We start from the raw sequence: 20773 nt of genomic DNA on the forward strand, positions 1-20773 counted from the left end.
GGGGATGCCGAAGTGGCTGATTGAGTTGACGACTGTCCAGCAGAACTCCGAGCTAGATTCCTTATGCCGTGCGGCAGCCCCAGAGCTTCATCATCTGGTGCCGAAAAAGGTCTTGCGGGATTGCTTAGAGATTTGGTGTGTCGTTAGACATCAAACCAGCGCTATATGTACATTCTTTGCTTCTCCAGCTGTCCCAAACCCGAGCTTGCTTCCTTGTCCCCGTCCTTGCCTTCTCCCGCGGAGGCTACTAGAGGCACTGCACTCAACGCAATGTAGCCGTGACTTTCTCCGGGCTGGACGTCTACAAGTTGAACCCGCATGTTTCTGAGTGATCTTGCCCGGTCTGCACCGCCTTGGAATGAACCGCCCGATACTGGCACAAATGCGTTGTCTCGAGTGAGAGAGCTGGCGAAGCCGAGGATGTCTGGACCGCGGATCAAACATTTCAGGACAAGACCACAAATGGCGAGAACTTGCAGAAAGATTGTCGTAAGAATTAGGATGACTGCCCACAGTTTATTCACGTAGTATGCTGGTTCAGTCGTAGTGATTGTTGCCTCTGTTTGATTGGTCCAGAAATCGGCGGGGTTTTCAGGTAAGGCTGAGGACGACTTCGTAAGATTGTATTCGTCTGATCCTGCCTCCCAAACAGTATTGAAAGCTGCAGTGAGCCGTCTGGAAAACATTTCATCGTCAACTCCCGTCCAATTTTGGGCATACTGAGGGCCGTAGGCGTTCTCGTCATTAGCAATGTAGTTGTCTGTTGCCGATGCACTGCCTGTTACCACGGCTGTCATTTGTGGCCACTCCCGAACGGCATTTTGGAAAGCAGTCAGTCGGCGGTCAAGATCGCCCTCGCTCATCTGCAGTGCTCGTATTCGACGCTGTCGCTGTGGCCTGCATCCCTGAGGTGTACAAATCAAGCTGGTTCGGAGGTTGATTGTGGCAGTAGTGCAATTGAAGACGGCGTGTTTATTTCGCTCTTCTGAGACTTGTTGAGTTGCATATAGAAGATACGGATTGTCGAAGAGGCTGGCTGGGCTGACGGTAACAGCATTGAAACTTGGTTCCTTTTTCTGGGTTTCCCAGTACACCGACCAATCTTTCCAAAGGTTACCGCCTGTCCAGTTTCCATCTATGGGATATGTCATCTTCTTAAGATCATCTAGTGATGCTTGATTTGTGATCATAAAACAGTTGAAATCGATGTATCCGGACTCGAAGTCGAACTCGTATTGTGTTGAGTTGTCGCTGAAGCTCAAGCCTTGCATGTTGATCCCTATTAGTGACGTGTAATAGTCCCTGCCGGCTTCCAAGGCACTACCATTGACCTCGCGACTGGTCTCTTCCGCTTTTTTAATATCTTGCGCCGGGTTCCATGGCCACTGTGGGATCTTCGGTCTTCCCCATGTATCCATAGGCGCTTGCTGTTGTTTCCTAGGTGATAGAAGGCTGGTAGAATACAGAGCCGGGATAACGTCTGACGGTCCATAGGTCCACTTGTCCATATCAAAGTAAAGAGGTCGCTGATAGGCCCTATTGTCGTAATATACCGTACCATTGGCCTTGGAAACCTTTCCGTCGATATAAAGTAGCCTCAGCAAGCTTTGACCGCCCAAAGGCGACATTGCCCAGCTCAATAGAATAAGAGCTCCTAATAATAGCTGCGCCCGGACAATGATCAAACGTTCCAAAGCGCTGGCAAAGCTTTGGCTGCCGACAATTTGCTCCAGTGATGAAACTGTGATACCGCCTGGTCGTTCAAGATGCCAGCGAGCAACGTTCCTATAGAATCTGGCTACCACCATGGCGAACAGAATGGGATAGATGGTTGGGCCGAGGCGTGTTATCTCTTCGAGCCTCACACCATACTCCGAGGATGACTTGACCTTTTGGTCAAGTTGGAGGGCAAGGATAGAAACAGCTTCGCACAATGTTAGATCGACAGCCGAGAAATGGGGCCTAAAAGACCGTACCGATGAAGAAGAGCGGTAAGGCTGTCAAGACAATCTCCCATGTCCATGAGAGAAGTTTGATTACCCATGATTCTTGATCGATGAAGCCAGGACTAAGACGAAAGCCTTTGGTATGCTCCTCATCTTTGGGATCTGAGGCCCTGATATTACTTCCTTCGATATTGGGGCTCCGTCCGCACTCGGCCTCGGAATTGTTGTCGAATTCATCATCAATTTGTGGCCGTTGTGCAGTTGACTGGTGTTGAAGGTCTGGAGTACCTTCGGTCTCCACGTTGCTCACTGAATGATAGTATGCTGTTGAAGACATGTTGTTAAACGCTCAGTCACAGCTAGTGAAGAAGTAATGGTGCATATAATGTCGAGGAATCAAGTTTTGTTTGAGATCGCATGCGAGGGTCTACATACGTAGATCACGTATCATGAAATCAGCAACGTCGATTCATTACAGGCGCTCTCGTTGGATAACATGCGCATCGCTTCACATACTAGTCTGGAGCACTACCGTGAAACCACACTGAATCATGATATGAGGTCGGTAATTGTGCAGCGTTTCACACGGGAGATCACCACATCTTGTCTCCAACCCAATACTCATGTTTCTAACGCAAAAGAACCCGACATACACCGAAGGATTGGATCACGTATTGACTATCCGAACAAGATTCTCTAAGCAATCTATGATACCAAGATGTTGAAGCCATAGGCAACCTTCTCAGTAGCATCTGATTTGACCACGCCACAGTACAGCGAAAGTCTGCTTCTTGCTTCGATTTTGCAGAAGACCTACCCAAGTTCAAATCCATTCGGGGCCCCCTTTTGCAACCGATAGCAGCTTGTACCATGAGGCTGTAGATGCAGAGACCTAGTGCTGACACCTTGTGTGGTACGGAGATTCAAGCAGTCATCCTTGGCAAATGAAGGCTGAGAGCTCAAGACAAGCATAGCATATCCTTACACAGGCACAACGGATAGGATCTTCTCCCCGCTTCTCGAACTTTCAGCTGGTACCCTGGTGACCTCCTCATTTATCTGGTGCTTTGATGTGTTAATCTCCAGAGACATGCTCACTAATCTTGGCTGCTGAAGACTTTTCGTCCTTTCTGTTGTGGTATTCTGATCCGGTTTGGTTGTGACACTCGGCTGACGGCCAAGCCGCTCGCAGTGGCTGAGGACTCCGCAAACTCCAGCCCGTTGTGCTACTGTACTCCCCGAGTCCTAGTGCATGATGCATAAGGTTTGATGGCGAGGGCGGAAAAACCTTTCAATGGTATTCCAAAGATCGAGTTAGTGCGCTCGGGGGTGGTACAAGAAATTGTGATCCTGGTCAAATGCACGAAACGATAAGGGCAGAGTACACTGTACAAATTCATGGATCAAAGACAGTCAAAAAAGGAGCTTTATTTGACACGTTTCAGTGGATGCCGAATATCACGCACGAAAGGTGTATTAGAGCATATCAGAAAAAGTATTAGAAGCGTGATTTGTTCACGCGGGGGAGGATGCAAGTGGAATCGTGTACAAAATTGTTGTCAAGACATTCAGATCGGTCGATCTTGTGTATTACATCGGAAAAGCTGTAATCATAAGCTAGCTCTATGATATCCATGGATACCTAAGCTTGCGAAACATCGACGACGGACGCGTCAGAATCCTCCAGTTTGTTCTTAGCCCGAAGAATCTCGCGAAGCGTCTTGTGAGTCGAAAGCAGAGTTTCGTCCCCCGTAGTTGAGATGTAGGGCGAGTTGGTGGGCTTGTCTGACGATACCCTCGTGACGAAGTTCTTGGGCTGGTCGTCCACCACGAGACGGAGCAGGTCCGGCCGCGAGTAATGACCCACGCAGTCGGTCAGTGTTTTGGCGTAGTCGATCTTGTCAAGGTCAATGTCGCTGTAAATGAGGCCGTCGTAGGTGGGCTTCGTGGGCTCGGTAAGCTGTCGGCCGTCCGGGCCAAAGACGGCGGCCCGGCCTCCGCCACCACTCAGCATGAAGCTGTCCATGTCGGCGCTCCCCTGACCCTCGCTGTTGAGCCGCGCGCCCTCGGCAGACAGCGGCTGGTTGGTGCAGAGGACGTAGACGGCACCCTCGAGAGCGTACATGCGGCTCGCAGTAAGTTCGTTGGCCTCGCCGAACAGCGACCATGGCTCGATGCCGCCGTTGAACTCGCCGTTGAAAGGCCATGCGGCGATGTGCACCTGCTCGCCCTGGGAGTAGGTGTGGTACTTGAGAAGAGGCTGCAGATGCTCTAGATATGGGGTCAGCGGGATGGCATTTAGAAGAAGAAACCCGGCGAAAGAACCTACCCCAACAATTCAGCATTCCAATCTTGCCCAGAGGCGTGTCGACGACAGTGGTCAGGGAGTCTCCCGTGGCGTCACCAAAAATGGTCCGCTCGACATGGGTCGGCTTTGTCTTTCTCCGATGAAGCAAGATATTGCCTTCGGAGTTTATAAGCACCTGTGCCAGGTACAAGCTAGCACCTACACGCTCGCTGAAGCCAAAGGCGACATAGATCTTGTTCTCAGCGGCGGCCTGGCGGATCCGTAGCATCTCGTCCCCGTACGCCGTGATGCTGTTCTGCATGTACTTCTGGACGAGCGGAATGTTCTCCTTGTAGTTTCCCGACCAGAGAAAGTTGGGGTACCCGGGGACCCAGACCTCTGAGAATGCGATGAGGGAGGCGCCGTTGCTGCGGGCTTCCCTGATGAGCTTGAGCGACTTCTCGATAGTGGCGTCCTTGTCGAACCAGCAGGGCTCCGACTGACAGACGGCGGCTTTCCATTGACGAATAGACATGTTGAAGGTGGTTTCAAAGGGCTACAATAAAATGAGAAAGACAGGCTGGAGGATAGCGGAAAAGCTGAGTGTAGAATTCCAGGTGAGAGTTCAAACGGCTGGAAAAGACGATCTTTTATGTTGCTGGATCTTTTCGCAGTTGTCGCACCGTGATTGATTAGATATTATCTTTGCAAGTAATACTATCTCATCTTCCTCCCCTATCAGAGTACTTTAGTTCTTGTACCGATAAAACCCTTGTGAGAATAGAAACATTGGGCGCGGGGAAGAGATGTCACCTCTTCTTGCAGGCATTAAAGATAGGGAGAGATATCATGCACGGTTGAATCTGGGTGTTGCTGATCCGGATAACCGCTCGGGTAATGCATGCCCGGATAGCGTTTGTGGGGTATGGCATACAGTCCGTTGCGTTGACGGCGTCCGCCCCCGACTTTGACCCGGAAGGAAAATTTTCCACTAGCCTAAAAACCACCAAATCGCCCTAAACTTCACACCTTAATAGCTCTATACGTACGCAGTACGTACGAATAAAAGGTATATCAATTAATAGCCCTCGATTAGGTGATTATAATGATATCTTTTTTATTCGTACGCATTGCGTACGCATAGAGCTATTAAGGTGTGAAGTTTAGGGTGATTTAGGGGGTTTTTGGGCTAGCGGACACTAAACGCAACGCTGAAAAGAAAAAACGAAACCCCTGGCGCGTTGCGTTGAACTGTCCGCTTAAAAACCCCCTTAAAATCGCCCTAAACTTCATACCTTCATAGCTCTATACGTACACAATACGTACGAATAAAAAGTATATCAATTAATAGCCCTCGATTAGGTGATTATAACGATATCTTTTTTATTCGTACGCATTGCGTACGCATAGAGCTATGAAGGTGTGAAGTTTGGGGCGATTTGGTGGTTTTTTAGCAAAAAGCCCCTTTTTTTGCCTTTTTCGGGCCACAAAGTCAGGGGCGGACGCTGTCAACGCAACGGACTGTATGCAGGGCCCACTGCGGGGAAGCTTCAGAGAATCTGGGGTAGAAGTATGTCGGCTCGGCATGGGATCGGGTTCCTAGTTCTTCCCGGTCACTGTGGACTGGGGTTTCCTCTTGCCTTAGGTGGTAGGATGATAACCCGTTCATGACTACTAGGTACGGACACGAAGCCAGCTGCTTGAACATATTGCACACATAAGTCAGTAACAACAAGGAGATCAGTCAACCTTGCCAGAGAGCAAGGTACAGCAACCCATCCATTGCCATACTACGACCAGTGAAACAAAGCTAGTTCGCAATGCTGAGTCTGCAGAGTTACCCACTTCGTGATACTCAAGCCATATAGAATGAGGGCCAATTCACTCTGCGGGGTGATCCAAGTAAGTACCCAGGTCCAGCCAACTGTCCGCCGATTGCTGAGCCGTCGCTTCCGATAGAAGGCGGGAAAAACAGTCTTCGCCATCCCCACCGATTTGATAGGTGGCTGTCTCATCCAAAACACAAGTTCCGTCTGTGCTAGTGATCTCGACGTCCCACCGTCTAGCGATCTGTTGCAACGCAGATATGGCACGCTTGCTCCAGCCCCATGCGATACTCATACTCTGCAAGCTCTCGAAGCAAGTCTCAAGGTCCTTCAGAGACTCTTTTCGAAGATCATTGTCCCCCGACGTGGCATCTGCGAGGAATATCACAGCAGCCGTAAAAGCGCAGTGTACCGCAGAGATTGGTATTGTGCGCTTGGTCATCTCATCAGCGACAACGGAAGTTCAGTAAGAGACCGCATACTTACGAGAGAAAAGTTTTTCATATATATCCGAAAGATCCTGGCTATCCATTGAGCGGCCTTGCGGCACGCCACCGTGTGAACATCTGATTGGCTTGCTGCGGACAAGGCGAACTCCCGGGACGAATCAGTCGATTTGAGGAAGGGGCGATGAAGTAGGATCATGATGACGTGATATTGAAGAATGCGTTGTGTTAGTCAAACAGACAAAACATGGCATGGTATGAAGTTTAGCTTACTGAAGTTGATATACGTGCGGGGGCGAGGGGTGACGTGAGGATTTGGAAATCTTTAGACACGGCGGCAAATCGTCTAAAAACTTGAGAAGCTTGAAATGACCTCCCGACACCACACTTTCGGTTTGAACCCTGGTTCTCTTGTCTAACGGAGTGTAGCTACATAGAAATGTGTGTTAGCGTATGATGTTGACACATGTCTACAGAAAGTGTACTAGGTTGAGATTTGAGGCTTACATAGCGTCGAGAATGTCGCCCATGGCTCCCAAGAGTCTGCAGGTATAGATAGCATTCGTGATACTGTGAGATGCAGCGGTCGAAATGGGATTGACTAGGCTGGAGGTCCCTTGCCATGGTTCCAGCTCCTCCACGCAGCAGGTGTTCGGCAGCTCAGCTGTGACGTCCCGCGCCTGGATCATGGACGGCCTCCCCAGACCAATGTTGAAGAGCCTACTTCCAGGTCAGCCAGTTATAGCTAAATCGCTGAGAAATAAACGGGAGCAAATACTTATCAAGCACGTAGCATCCCCACCATGCCACGTTTCTCACTTCAGCCTCTTCGGCGCTGAGTGTTCCCTCCGAGAGGCACAGCGAACAGTTCAGGTGCATCCCCAAGTTCATAGCCATGCGTACACACATACCGCAGTACATCCACCCGAGGGCCTCCTTGTCGACGGCCATCTCGCGCAAGCACGTCAAGGCTAAAGCCTGAACGGTGGTTGGGTTTGGCGCTTCACACTCATAGTGAAGCATCACCCGGGCCTGGGCTGCAAACGCATCTCCCGCGGTGTTTGGATCGTTCGGATCAGTCCTGACACGTACATCGTCGGTATACCTCGAAGCAAGTGCCAAGATGGCGTAGAACAAGGCAGGTGAACAGAATCGCCCGAAGGGGCTGCCGGGGTGGCTGCTTAGATCTTGCAGAAACGGCGTTTTGCAAACAATATACTGCCAGGAGTTCTGCCACTTCCAAAATAAATCTAGAAGATGCGTCTGAAGGTCCTGGGACACTACAACGAGTCCCACCTGGGCCTTGGCCGCCTCGTAGCCTCTGCGCTGCATCTCACTGTTCGATGTTGATCGGATCGTCGCGCTCCTCAAGAGGTTCAAATTGCTCCGGGACCCAAAGTAACAAAGCTCCCCCCCGTCCCCAATAGCAAAGCGCCCGAGGATATCAGTGACTTCTTCCATCGCCACTGACAATGTTCCAGATGTGCCATGGCTGGTGGTGGACTCCGGCGACATCCGTTCATCTTCGTCGCCGGCTTCCCGGGGTTCGGTATCGGCAACGGAGGCAAAGTCACCACCCTCACCGGAGCCCCGCATTCGGGCGAGTTCGGCCTCAAGGCTCTTCACACGAGCCTGCAGCGCAGCAACGAATTCCTTCTTCGGGGGTCTGCACACGACCTTATCAGCCCCTCCTCCACCTAACAACAAGCCAGGTCCGCCCAAGCCGGGGAAAGGACTTACTTGCGATTATTCGGGGCATGTACGTATTCACAATCAGACTCCCGGTACTTGCATGCTGAGCATTGTATAGGGTTGCCGTCGCACTGAAAGCATGTTCATTAGAGTGGTGGGGAATATGGCGCTCATGGCACTTGCTCTACCTTGGTTCTTTTCGCCCGGCAGGCCAAGCAGGCTGTCAGGACCCGTTTTCTCTGATTATTCTGGGTGCTCATTGGAAATTGTCCTGCGCGAGAACGATTTTTGGTGTTCGAAGCTGGTCCAGAATGATGTTTATGGCCGTGTCGATATAGGCTGTCAATCAAATAGAGATGCAATCGTATCCGGGTATTTAATATCCGGATGCCGGTCTGCAACGAAATTGGGCACGTGACCAAACGCCGGAGCGGGTTTCATTCATCAAAGCTGATAACATAGAAGCTGCATATAACATTCGTTTAAGAATTATTTTCAAGATTTACGGTATTCAACTGCATAGGAAGCTTCACATGTATGGCCAGTCGTGCGCACTATTGAGTTCTGCCTATTCCCCCCGATCACCGTCGACAGTCGAAACGCTCGTCTCGTTTCCTGCTTGTCCGTGTTGATTTGTGTAGGCTTTAAGTATGTGCGCTAGACTCCGCAACACCATCTCTGGGACGAAACCTGCCCAGATTAAGGTAAAGAAAGGGACATGCTCCCATACTCGTTACCGCCGAGGCACTCGCCTTAATTCTTTAGCTGGTATCCTACAGAATTTGCCAAACCCTCCTAAAAGCCAGCTTAGCTCGAAAATGGGTGATCTTTTCACCCTCCTTCCCCCGCTTTCATCCCCAGCACTTCAGAACCCGTTTCCCACCACCCGATCCTTTCAAAAGAAATAGCTACCCACTTGCCTCGTCTGCCGTAGCCACCGTAGCCGCCCGGCGCTCCACCTCCCTCATGAACTTCCTCACCTCGGGGTCCAGCGGCAGCGTCCTCCTCATCTTGGCCTTGTTCCCGATGACCTTGAGACCGCCGAGCGACCGCGCGCGGCTCAGGGCCACGTACGTCTGCCTTCCGTCCCAGACGTCCTCCAGGTTGACGATGACGCGGTCGAGCGACAGGCTCTGGCTCTTGTGGATGGTCATGGCCCAGCCCGGGACAAGTGGGATCTGCGTGCGCGCCGAGTACCCCGTCAGGACCTTCCTGGACCCGTGGGGGGTTTGCTCCATCGCTGTTTCGATGTCGTGCATATTGCAGTAGGGCACGATGACGCGTCGTTGGCCGTTTGCGAATATGACTTCGGGGACTGTGGGGATGAGGATCAGCGGTTCGTGGCTACAGCTTTCTGGGGAATTCAAGACATGGGGAGGACTCACAACCCTCGACGCCTGATGCGCCATTGATGTAGTCGGTCATTTGGTCGTATCTAGCGCAAGCGAGCTCGTAGGCGTAGTGATCTCCCTTGTAACTCTTCTCTTCGGGCATTTTGGGTTTGTTGTGTTCGTGCAGCGTCCGCACGAAGCGGAGGAGCTTGCCCTGGCTGCCGTTGCAGAGACCATTCTCGACGTCGAGCTGCCAGCTGTCGGTTAGTGCCTTGCTCTAGCTTACCTTGGGACGAGGCGCGCGATGGCGCGGAGAAGGGGGGGAACTCACGTTAGCCAGCAGCACAACCGGCATGCCGGCCTTGAGGGTCAATTGTTTGTCGAAACGGTGCTTGTCGTTGTTGTCGCCAAGGTCTCTAGGGTAGTCCACGGCAAGTAGTTTCTCTGGCCGGCTGGGAAGCTTGTTAAGCTCCCGGTTGTTGTGATCCTTAGCTTTCTGCTTATGGCTGAACAGGGCTATGCCATCCCTGACTTGGCGAGGTTCCAGCAGAACGTTGAGATCGGCGTCACTTGTGTGGCCCAGGCGGATGTTCTGGAGCATTGTGATGAATCGCTCATCGGTTTGTCGATGGATCTTGGTTAGATGGATGTATCTATTTGCCGAGTATGTCAGGTCGGCGTCCTCTGTCTGTACGGATCATGATACTCACTGGAAGTTGCACTGTTCCCAGGTCCGCGAATTGAAAGCCCATTTTTCGGCATCCCGAAAGCTGGGGTGCTCCCTGTTTCGAGGACAGAAGTGCAGGTTGCCTTTCTTGTCGAAATCCATCTTCCCACACGGCGTCGAAGTACCGCCAAACTGGTCATACGCCACCTCCTCAGTGCAGTAGCTGAACGGCAGTACTGGGGGCAGCTGGCAAAAGTCGCCGACTGCGATGACCTGGATGCCGCCGAATGGTCGCTCCACCGATTCCGCGGTCTGGGTTTCGACGACAGTGGGGTAGCTGCGGAGGAACGCTTCCCGTCGGAGCGCAATGAGGACGTCGGAGAGGCGGTTGAAGAACTCGCTCTCGACCATGCTGATCTCGTCGATGATAAGGACGCCGGTGCTCATGATGCGCTCCCACACGCTCCTGCGACGGGCCTCTTGGATGAGGGTCCTGAGTGTCTCCGCCGGGGCGGTGGTGCTCCATCCGGCGTAGGAATATGTTGTCCTGCCGTTGATGTTTGTGGCGGCCTGGCCCGTGGGCGCAACAAGGTAGACGGTCTTCTCCTGGGCGTCGAAGGCCTTGTTGAGGGCCTTAACCAGGACCGATTTGCCGCAGCCGCCGGATCTGAGAGGGTCAGTAACGACCTGATTTTACTGATCCTTAGTGATGGACCTACCCAGTGATGAAGAGATTGTGGCCCTGCATGGCCAGATCCAGGGCGTGCTGCTGTTCAGGACAGAGGGGAAGCTCTGGGGCCTCCTCTACAACTGGCGGGTCTTCCCCGCCTACCCGGCGATCATTTTCACGTTTGATATACTCGTTCGTTTGACTGGAGTAGCCACTGAGAGGTATAAACCCCTCAGCTTCCCTCATTGCTTCTTCCTCGTCATCAAACCCCTCCGCCTCCCTCATTGCTTCTCCCTCGTCATCAAAATCCCGCCCCTCTTTGGTGACTTCTTGATCGGAATCATCCTCCACCATGATTGGTGACTGAGGTGTACCAGACTGGTGATTGTCCTCGTGTCTGATGATTTTATGTGGACGAACGTCAACAAAAAAGGGGTCGGGTTCGTCCTCCTCCTCCCGGGGCCGCTTGACCGGGGCAGGCGGCGCAGGAGCGGGCACGGTAGGCTGACTTGGATGTGCCAAGGGATAATTCAACAAGGAGCCATCGTCGATCTCGAGGGCGAGCCCCTCTACCAGAAGATTCATCTAATGTGTGTAAGTCTCCTAGCTCACGAATATGGAGGTATTCACTCACAGCCTGGTCGAAAGTCGATGCAGTAGTGTCTGGGTTTATTACCGCGTGTTAGCATGGTGGGGCTGACGGACCACACAGCCAGTCCCTGCACGTACTTTTGTTTTTGCAGCCTTCAGTCTGGACCTTGGCATTGTTCCAGTTCGTAAAGATGCCGTAGTTCCTTCCGTACGCATCGGGCCCTCGCAGGTTGTAGACCACGTAGTATTTGGGGGCGTACCCATTATCGAGCACAACGGGACTGCGCTCGTCGTTGATGTAGTTCATCGCGGCCTGCCTCGCCTGCTGGGATGCAGGGCGCGGGTTTCCGACCAGCGCATCCCGGGCCGGCTTAAACTTGGCCATGGCTGTGAGTGTAGGCGGTGCGATGGTCGTCGTCGAATCTCACCATGAGAACGCGATAAAGGGGGCCGCGACAGAAGGTTTCACTGACTCCACATCACGTATTATGTAAGCAAACTCTGCTCTCGTATTGGCCCGTGGGCTTCTCCAAACCATCTCCCCCATAACATGTGCTTTTTCTAGGTTGCCCATTTTCGGAGGCATTTGTCATTCTTGGCCGTCTCATCAACAATGGAACAATGGGTAGGCCGGGTCTCTGGGGATTGTTCGAGTCCAAATGGCAGCAGTCGGTGCTCTGATTACCTCGATTCTTCTTCTTTTTGATCGTGGTACACCCAATCCCAAGCTGCTGGCAGTCCTTCGAAAGTAACCTCAAACGAATTGCCAGATGCTCGGTGACTTTAACGCCAGCCATTTTCGGTTCTTTACCGCTCCTTATGGCAATCGCGATTCAACATCTTGATGAATTTAATTGTACGCGAGCCTCACTCAGAAAGATTCACAGATGGTCTTTCCGGTCACCAAGACCAGCTCTTGCTGAGCTTCAAGCCACTCACCCACTCTACCTGCCTGCAGGTCAAGTTGGTCTAAGCTCTGTTTATGCCTTGGGAATATTGAATGGATCCGGCTATGAGCTATTGCGGGGACTTGTTCTCGAGTTTCTCCATCACAGCGTGCGCCTCTCGAGCGACACGGCGAGACTCCGCGTCCACACCGTCAGCATCTCTAAAGACTGCAAACCTCCCTTTCCATAGCTGCCACCGCTCGGGGCTCAACCCATCCGTTCCCTTGAGCATCCGCCCTTGCTTCCATAAAGTCCCTGCAGTAGCCCCGGAGATCTGCTCATCCCGTCCGTACAGGAGGTGTCCGACATGAATCATCCAAACCGCAGCACTTATGAGTTTGTGAGCTCTAGCTTTCCCTTCTACCTGATTTTCTAGAGCAGGGCCTGTATTATCGGCGGTTGTGTCCTCCAATGAATCCGCCAAAGCCCAGATGGCGTAGACTTCGAAGGGCAGATGGCAAAGCCCTGCAATCCGTGCTGCGTAAACATCGAGATTGATGCGTCTACTCATCTTGAGATCTTCCGAGGATGCTGCAGAGTCATCTATGGAGTGGCCACCGTCAGCAAACTGGCACTTAATATTGATCGATAGTGTCGCATACCATCATCAAGCTTTTCGCGGAATGTGTTGCCAAACATGGGTAGATTAGTCCACAGTTCAACAGTACTCGCATCACCACTGCCCCATTCTTCGCCTAAATTGACCTTCCTGGGCGGCAGATCAGTGAGACTCCTGATCACTGCCGCCAATCGGTCTTGCTCTTCGCTGTCATAGGGAATCTGGCGTGAGAGATCGTGGATCAGATCCCAGAACCACCATAGGAACCCGCCTGCTGAGCCAGCTGTATTGCATTCCCGCTTGCAGAGTGCGTCGATCGCCGCCGCGGCCTCATTTTTGGATGAGGGGTCGTCAGAGGCAATAGCAGGATTGAGGATGTCGATGACCTCACTGGCGTAGTCGGGGGCACCAGGGTCTTCCAGCTGTAGTTTCACTGGCGACATTGTCACGTCTCAGGGTTGAAAGATCGGAAAGTTCAGCTGCTTGCTTAGATGAAAAGAACTGAAAAATAGCGATGATAGTTCCTGATGTCAAAGACGTTTGAAATATGTGCTGAAGAGGGTATTTGTCGCCGAGGAAGTGATCAGTAAAGTCAGCATCTATTAATACCAGGCGGCTCCATTTGGGGGCCTTGGCTCAGGCCACTAGTCGTGATGAGCAAGATACGCCGAGTGAGTCAATGACATTCTCACATCTCGAAAGCGCCAGCCCAGAAACATCGAGACAACAGGGAAACGGCCAGTCAACGAGAAATATAGCGAGATCGGACGAGGCCTCGAGCCCCAGGCCGTCAATATGAAATCGAGCAGGGATCACGTTTTCTGGCATTTGACTTCGGATGATGCGGATCATTCATCAGCCCCCAAGAAACAGCGCTCGACAACCTCTCAGCCTCAATTTAAGGTTTCGGCTCTCATTCGTCGGTCTGACCGGTAGATACGTCCGGGGCATCGCACAGCCGCTTTTCAGGCCCACGACATCGTCCAAATGTTCAAATACTGGGGACCTTTGACAGACTTGGCGCCAAACCTTAAGAGCTCAGCTTTCACCCGGAGCCGCTGCCGCGATCCGTGGCGGGCCATCTTTCTGAAACGCACTTACATGATTGGCGAAGGACACCACGACATTGTCCTGGAATAATGGGAGCGGCCCGAGAGAGGGGTTCGCGAGAATTTGCCCGTCGCTCAATTCAAGTGGGTTTGTGGAGAACTACGGAGGAACCGATCAGCGTTCAACATAAATGTCACCATTGAGGATCATTGCGTTGCATCTCGTCAACTCTGTCTCCAGTCTGCTCACTTAATTACTCCAGTCGTATGGAATACAAACACTCCTCGTCAAGAGATGTCTGGAATCGAACTGCCTGTCCACTGTTCAGCGAATCGTGTGAATGCAGGGACTAAATAGAGCATGAAATTGTCCGAACTGTGAAACGCTGCGCTCGATTTCGGGGCAAAATACGCATACAAATCAGACAACTTTTGTGCTTCCCCGAATGTGTACGGTTAACACGGCGAGAAAACAAAACGATAGCGATGTGACACAACCTAATGGAATATTCTGCCCGACAGGCCCACCAGTTCGTGCCAAGGCCCAGGAGTAATGCCCGCTGATTTATGCTAGCACTTGAACTTCTTTCACATCGACTTACAAGGGTAGTTTCATCTGAAAATAGTTTGACAATGGACTCAACATGGGCTGTGAACCAAGACCAGAGCTCAGCTATGTGGCTTGGCATGGCATGAGGAGATGTACTGGCGGTCTCTGGCATCACGAAGGTATCATCGAAGAAGATAAATAGGCCTCCAAGTCACTCGTTTAGTGCACCCACCCAGCTCATCATTCACTCACAACTCAGACAGCTCCTTCACACTCCTTTTCTTCACTCAATACACTCTCTAACGACAATATCACCACACTCTTTCGTCTCCAACGGCACCAACACTCCTTCCAACAGTCAAAATGGTTTCTTTCACTCAGCTTCTTACTCTCCTCGCCGCTTCCGTGGCTGTTGCCTCCCCGGTGTCCTTCTCTGATAACGGAGAAGGCATCATCGAGATCCGTGCCGGCGATGTAAGTTGAACCCAGCGCCTTCGCCCATCATTCATCCCTGAGATTGCTAACCTCGCCACTCCAGGACGTCTATGTCTGCAAGGCCGGCTCCAGCAACAGCGGCGCCTTGTACGGCGAGATCAAGCTCGCCGACGCCATGCGCGACGTCGCCGCCGCCAAGACCACCAAGGGCTCCAGCGGCTACCCCAAGCCCTTTGGCAACCTGGGCAACGTCATGAATTTCGCTTCAGGCTGCTCCAGTGAAGTCTGGGAACTCCCCGTCCTGCCTGGCGGCAAGGCCTACAACTACAACGCCAAGAAGGGCGGCAACTCTCCCGGTCCCATTCGCGTCTTCTACAACAAGAACCTCCAGTTCTGCGGCATCGGCGCCAAGGAGAAGGCTGACGGCAGCGGCAACCCCCACAACTGCGCTCTCAAGCCCAAGGCCGAGGACAAGGGAAAGGGTAAGGGCAAGGACAAGGGCAAGGGAAAGGGAAAGGCCTCTGCCTAGACGCATACTTGACTTTGGATACTCGACGGGGTGTTCACACTAGACTTAGTACCGCTTCATTGATTGCTGATAGATTTGGTTTTGGTTTTGTTTCGGCTTATAGACTGGGATAGATAAAAGTGCTCTGCTTAAAATAAGAATCCGGATTTCTTACAGTGCGCAAGTAGATTGTGAAAACCGTTAAATGCAAGCAACGCACGAACCTCTTTACACCTTTAACATAATAACCCGAGGACGACTCGTACTATGAGTGCACAATTCCGAAGGCCAGTTCCATTGAAAGACAGAACATGATGTTCATGGAAGACTCGGCGGGAGGAAGTAGCGCAATGGCTGCGTGCATGCGGGCCTGGGTCGGATTGGACAATGATGACACAAATGGGTTAGCCTAGCCTCTCTCTCATATCATAAGAAGAATGAATGAAAATCGGACATTATTTAAGCCCTTCAAATTCTTCTCATTACCATTGAAACTGTACTACCATACAGTACTTCCTTGCGTGCATCATCTAGACGTACTCAAAACACATGAGATCGTTCCTGATATCCATTGCATCTCTTATTGTGATGTTCTCAGCCAGACCAGGCATCCACATGACGTGATCCAATGTCGTAATGTTGCCACCGTCTCCAAAGTACGGCACGAAAGCCTCGATAGGGAGGATGGCGGGCTGAGCATCAATAAAGATTTGACCGTTTGCCACATTCGGACCACCCATAGCATACAGACGGGACGTCAAATTGGCTGCTTGCCAGTTCCACCACAAGCGGTCGAAGTTTGTGTGATGCAGCCAAAAGATTGGGTCGGCCGGGGATCTGGCGTGGTCTCTCATCTAGAGCTTGGTTAACTAAGACATCTGCTGTTGTCTGAAAGCGTCAACTTACAATACCGCCCACACCGAGGTGCCCACCGCTATGCGGCGTGTTTCCCAAGCAATTCATCATCTCGGCATAGTCGTCAGACTCCACTGCCATGCATGGCTCTACGACATTCTTCTGTGATACGGTATCGAAGGCAGTCTGGTTCAGACCGCGAGTGAGGCAGCTTCCGGTCTCATTGCGCGTCAGTTGCGTTGAAATTTCGAGTCGGTATCCCGCAAAGGCACCATCGAGAATGCAGTTGTCCTGGTCGGTCCGTCCAGTGCCAAAGCCGGCGACGGCTGAAGTGTTTGACGCAGGACGGTCCCAGACGCTCGCATTCTGAATAGGGTTGATGGCCTGATCTGCTTGCTCGTCCCAATAACTACGAGTTGATGTCAGCAGGGCAGTTCGTATATCCGAGGATGCCAGGAGCAAGATCCTTACGGGTAGGGGCCGGTGTAGCCGCATTCGTTTCGAAGCAAATCTTCATGGATCTTAGTGTACCAGCGATGCCATGGAAACAATGCGCCCTGTGTAAGAAGCCGTCATCAGTGCGACTCCCTCATGCAACTCATTTTGACCCACTTACAACTGTGTGGATGTATCTGACTTGGGCAATATGCGCAACAAGTAGCTCTTCCCACCGGCTTTTGGCCCCCCAGCTTCCCACCTGTGCCGGAGCCTGGGCCGGGTCCATGAGACATAACGTCGAATTAATGTAAGACGCTCTCTCATCTTCAGTCAGTGATGTCCTACGCAAGTCGCTAGTCAGCTCATTGACCACGGCGCAAAAATGGATCCATGATAACTTACCAAGGCTTACGCACGCTTGGCTGAGTGCAGGCTGCCGCGGCAGCCTGCAACACCGCAAGGAATATTGACAAAGTTGCTAGTAGCTTCGCCATGATCGTGAAGTCTGGTCCTCTGTGTCTGGAAACGACAGGGACTCTGATAATCAATAGACCGACAGGTGAGAATGAGCGCAAGAATCGCCAGCAATGAAGAAGCCTTCTGTCCTCTAACCTTTTTTTCACAGTTTGCCGCCTATGGGCGCACTATTTTGACTGCCGTTTGAGTCTGTTTTGTACTCAGTCCTTCGTGGCGCCATCGTGAACAACCCCGAAGAATTAGGCCTAGAAGTGCCCCCTTGAATAATTGAAAGCGCTACAAACAGGTACAGCTCCGAGACTTGGCACTTTGGACTAATGAGCTACAGATAATTAAGGTTTCCGAATCTTGCCCTTTCACGCAAATTTAGTCAAGTAAACCCAGCACTCCGAGCACTTCATTGGCTGCCCCCGGTGTACCTTGATTAACACGGTCTTGGCGACATGCTTCAGACCCAGACCTCTCTTTTGTGAAGCTCAATTAATATTACCATTAAACAAGCATGGCCCACTTCGAAAGCTGCGCTGCAGCGATGCCACACTGTCGTGTGCATCAAGTTGATGATAACCGTGCGATTCCAGAAGACCAGCCATTGACGCCGCATGCTTTTCAGATCTATTCAATGTCGTCTCTTCGGATTGTCAGAAGACAGTCAAAACTTACGGTTGATCTCACATTTTTCGTACGTTCAAAGTCAAGCTGCGCTAGCTTACATAAAGCGGGAGCCTCTGCAAACACCACTTCTGCTTCTCAATGACAGGGAAAAAACTGTTCAAGTCTTTCCAGGTCTTCAGAGAAAGGGTGCCCTAGCAATACTCCCGGAAAACCCCTGGGCGGTGGTGTCTTCACCGGATTATCCGACGCCAAGCTGGATGGTGGAGACGCGACAGAGCACAGAACCTAGTCAACTCCTGTTTGCCCCTCGAACACTCGATGGTTAAGTGAAGGGTGCGCATTGCCCATGGGAGGTTGACGATAAATTCTGTTGTCTAAAAGGAATGCATCAAGTCATAAAGATGGGACTAAATGAGCACCCGTAATCTAGGTATTAAGTCATCGAGTTTCTCAAATACCAGTGATCACAGCTTTTCCAAAGTGCTCCCTCTTCCAAACTCGCTCATATACCCGCTTAAGCTCTTTCAGTGAAAACTCGACGCTGTCCAGCACAGGCTTGACATCCTGACACTCAATGGCCTTGATCATGTCTTCAAGCTGCTGTCGGCTTCCAACTTCTACGCCGCGGACCACACAAGCCCGAACCAAGGGTTCGAGGAATGTCGGATCCTCCGGCCCCTGAGTCTGTCCAGCAAGGAACCCGATAACATTTATGACACCGCCACGGGCAACGCACTGGAAAGACTGACGGATTGTCGCAGGCCCGCCGACTTCAATGACGTGGTCACAACCAAGGCCTCCAGGAGTGAGTTTGCGGGCCGTCTCCCCCCACTCCTGATCTTCTTTGTAGTTAATGATGTGCTTGACTCCCATTTTGCGAAGGAGCGTCGCCTTCGCTTCTGAGGACGTCGTGGCAATCACCGAGGCCCCGGCAGCAACGGCGAATTGAATGGCGAACATCGACACGCCACCTGTGCCTTGCACGAGAACCCAGGATCCAGGCCTGATCGGGTTGTACCCGTACAACGCGTTCCACGCAGCCAGCGCCGAACACGGAAAAGTTGCTGCTTCCTTGTACGAAAGGTTCTTCGGCATCTTTGACAAAGCGCGTTGATCAAAAATAGCGTACTCGCAGAAGACGCCCGGGGCATCCAGACCACAGACTCCTCGCCCGGTCTCTACAGTGGGGGCTGATCCAAAGTCGAAGTTTGGGTAGTAGATGGGGAAGACACGATCCCCAACAGTAAGGTTCTTGACACCGCTGCCCACATAGACGACTTCTCCTGCTGCATCAGAACCCGGAATGCCAGTTGGGTCGTCTTGTTTCCAGGGGTAAATTCCAGTGGCGACTTGAACGGCAGTCAGCTTATGGATGTGATTGGTCACGCGGCTTGACAGGGCTAGAACTCACTTGCAATCTCAGGGTAGTTCAGAGACCACGCGTGGAATTGAACGAGAACATCATGCTCGGAGAGCTTCGGTAAGTCCAGATTGTGTTTCCAGACAAGAGCTGCCGAGCCATCGTTAGGTGCGGTGCCCTGAATTATCCATCCTGAAGTATGTTCGGGCAGCGTCATGTTGTAAATGGAGCTTGATGGTTGATCCTGAGAGGAAGTGTGGTGAGGCAAAGAGTGAGAGTTCCTTTGCTCAACGATTCGTATTATAGTCAATCGACGAAGAGGACCCTTTCATAACCAGAGGCATTCCCTGCAGTCATACTACAACCCTCACAGCACATTCTACGTGCAGCGATGATGAAACTAATTTGTCAGATGACGTCTGAGGTGGGCGTTATCCAACAATAACATGCGTTGCCGCCACCAAAGTTTTCTTGTTTGTTCTCAAAATTGTTCCAAAAGCCCTTGGCATAAAGCTTGCTTTAGCCGTGGGACTGGGGGTGTCATTGGGCTCACGATCAATTTGTCAGGTACCTCATTCATCAAGAGGACGTCTGCGCCAAGCAGCGAGTCAATTGGATGAGCATTATGTTATATGTCATGTGGAGTTTGTATCTGCGGTCCGAAACGTGTCTTCTTGCACGTCTCCAACTCGCAATTGTAGACTCCAAGTCTCCAAGTCATGGGTCCTGATGGTGGGGTTAGGGTCTCCAACACTTGGTTTTTTGGGTCCACGAAGTGGAGGGATCTACGTAATGAAGCATTCAAGACCCAGTCGCCCAGTGCCATATGGCTCTCTGGGGGTATCGGATATCTCAAGTCCCTGTGTATAAAACAGCAGGTTGGATCTCCCTGATGTGCAGTGATAGACACATAACAACAGCCTAGGAGTATGCGAGGAGGATAGGCGTGAACAGCCGAATATCGGCCAAAACGGAACGCTTTTCTTGTTCATGTTCACTCTATCACTTACGTAGGCCTAAACCTGTCAACATTTCTTCTTCAGCAAATTGGATAACAAGGAAATGAAAGCATGTGCATTTAGATGACATGGAACCACGGAAGCCGTTCACACATAAAGCTTGAAACTCTCAATCAGTCCGGACTTCGAACATTGCGAGAAAGAAAAACAAGACAAAAAAAGGGGAAAAGCGAAAGGGTGTCTTTGAGGACCTTGCCATCTCCCAAGTCATAGCGTAAAGTGTGGGAATGAGTTGGTCAGTCATCCAGGTTGGCCACAAATGTGACCAAATATTGGGCCTGAAGGCAGCCTGCCAGGAACCAGGAGGCACATTCCCCGTCTGGAACAATCGGTGTTATATCCCCCCTCGCTTCTCATGCCCAGATACAGTTTCCATCAGCAAAAGCATTGAAATCACGGACGACATACACACTCAACAAGCACAAAATTCAACGAAGACGAGCAAAAATGGATGACCGTGGCCCGTCACCATCTCTGAGTTATTCACTCTGTGATGCCGAATCTG

General features: G+C 51.6%; 7 protein-coding genes across 7 annotated transcripts; 1 reads left to right on the forward strand and 6 right to left on the reverse strand.

The window, feature by feature from the left end:
• Positions 1–161: 161 nt before the first annotated feature.
• Positions 162–1628, reverse strand: GCG54_00000638 (uncharacterized protein; the record flags this gene model as incomplete). The annotated part of the gene is made up of 1 exon (XM_045400773.1): positions 162–1628. One exon carries the CDS (start codon positions 1626–1628, stop codon positions 162–164), a length of 1467 nt encoding a protein of 488 aa, XP_045263446.1.
• A 1960-nt stretch (positions 1629–3588) lies between these two features.
• On the reverse strand, positions 3589–4768 carry GCG54_00000639 (Cyanide hydratase; the record flags this gene model as incomplete). Its single annotated transcript, XM_045400774.1, has 2 exons — positions 3589–4217; positions 4276–4768. 2 exons carry the CDS (start codon positions 4766–4768, stop codon positions 3589–3591), a joined length of 1122 nt encoding a protein of 373 aa, XP_045263447.1.
• A 2240-nt stretch (positions 4769–7008) lies between these two features.
• On the reverse strand, positions 7009–11841 carry GCG54_00000640 (ATP-dependent DNA helicase PIF1; the record flags this gene model as incomplete). The annotated part of the gene is made up of 9 exons (XM_045400775.1): positions 7009–7225; positions 7284–8171; positions 9110–9512; positions 9583–9778; positions 9860–10181; positions 10239–10862; positions 10915–11450; positions 11500–11528; positions 11595–11841. The coding sequence occupies 9 exons, from the start codon at positions 11839–11841 to the stop codon at positions 7009–7011; spliced, it is 3462 nt and encodes a 1153-aa protein (XP_045263448.1).
• A 632-nt stretch (positions 11842–12473) lies between these two features.
• Positions 12474–13405, reverse strand: GCG54_00000641 (uncharacterized protein; the record flags this gene model as incomplete). Its single annotated transcript, XM_045400776.1, has 2 exons — positions 12474–12946; positions 13006–13405. The coding sequence occupies 2 exons, from the start codon at positions 13403–13405 to the stop codon at positions 12474–12476; spliced, it is 873 nt and encodes a 290-aa protein (XP_045263449.1).
• A 1519-nt stretch (positions 13406–14924) lies between these two features.
• Positions 14925–15525, forward strand: GCG54_00000642 (uncharacterized protein; the record flags this gene model as incomplete). The annotated part of the gene is made up of 2 exons (XM_045400777.1): positions 14925–15035; positions 15100–15525. The coding sequence occupies 2 exons, from the start codon at positions 14925–14927 to the stop codon at positions 15523–15525; spliced, it is 537 nt and encodes a 178-aa protein (XP_045263450.1).
• Positions 15526–16034: 509 nt separating this feature from the next.
• GCG54_00000643 (Hemocyanin 2-c chain) lies at positions 16035–17291 on the reverse strand (the record flags this gene model as incomplete). Its single annotated transcript, XM_045400778.1, has 5 exons — positions 16035–16358; positions 16411–16768; positions 16831–16916; positions 16976–17138; positions 17200–17291. The coding sequence occupies 5 exons, from the start codon at positions 17289–17291 to the stop codon at positions 16035–16037; spliced, it is 1023 nt and encodes a 340-aa protein (XP_045263451.1).
• Positions 17292–18339: 1048 nt separating this feature from the next.
• On the reverse strand, positions 18340–19466 carry GCG54_00000644 (Zinc-type alcohol dehydrogenase-like protein; the record flags this gene model as incomplete). Its single annotated transcript, XM_045400779.1, is given in 2 exon segments — positions 18340–19289; positions 19301–19466. 2 exon segments carry the CDS (start codon positions 19464–19466, stop codon positions 18340–18342), a joined length of 1116 nt encoding a protein of 371 aa, XP_045263452.1.
• Between the last annotated feature and the right edge of the window lie 1307 nt (positions 19467–20773).

Source organism: Colletotrichum gloeosporioides (genome assembly GCF_011800055.1).
Source record: "Colletotrichum gloeosporioides strain Lc1 chromosome Unknown consensus_50, whole genome shotgun sequence".
NCBI classification, from domain to species: domain Eukaryota; kingdom Fungi; phylum Ascomycota; class Sordariomycetes; order Glomerellales; family Glomerellaceae; genus Colletotrichum; species Colletotrichum gloeosporioides.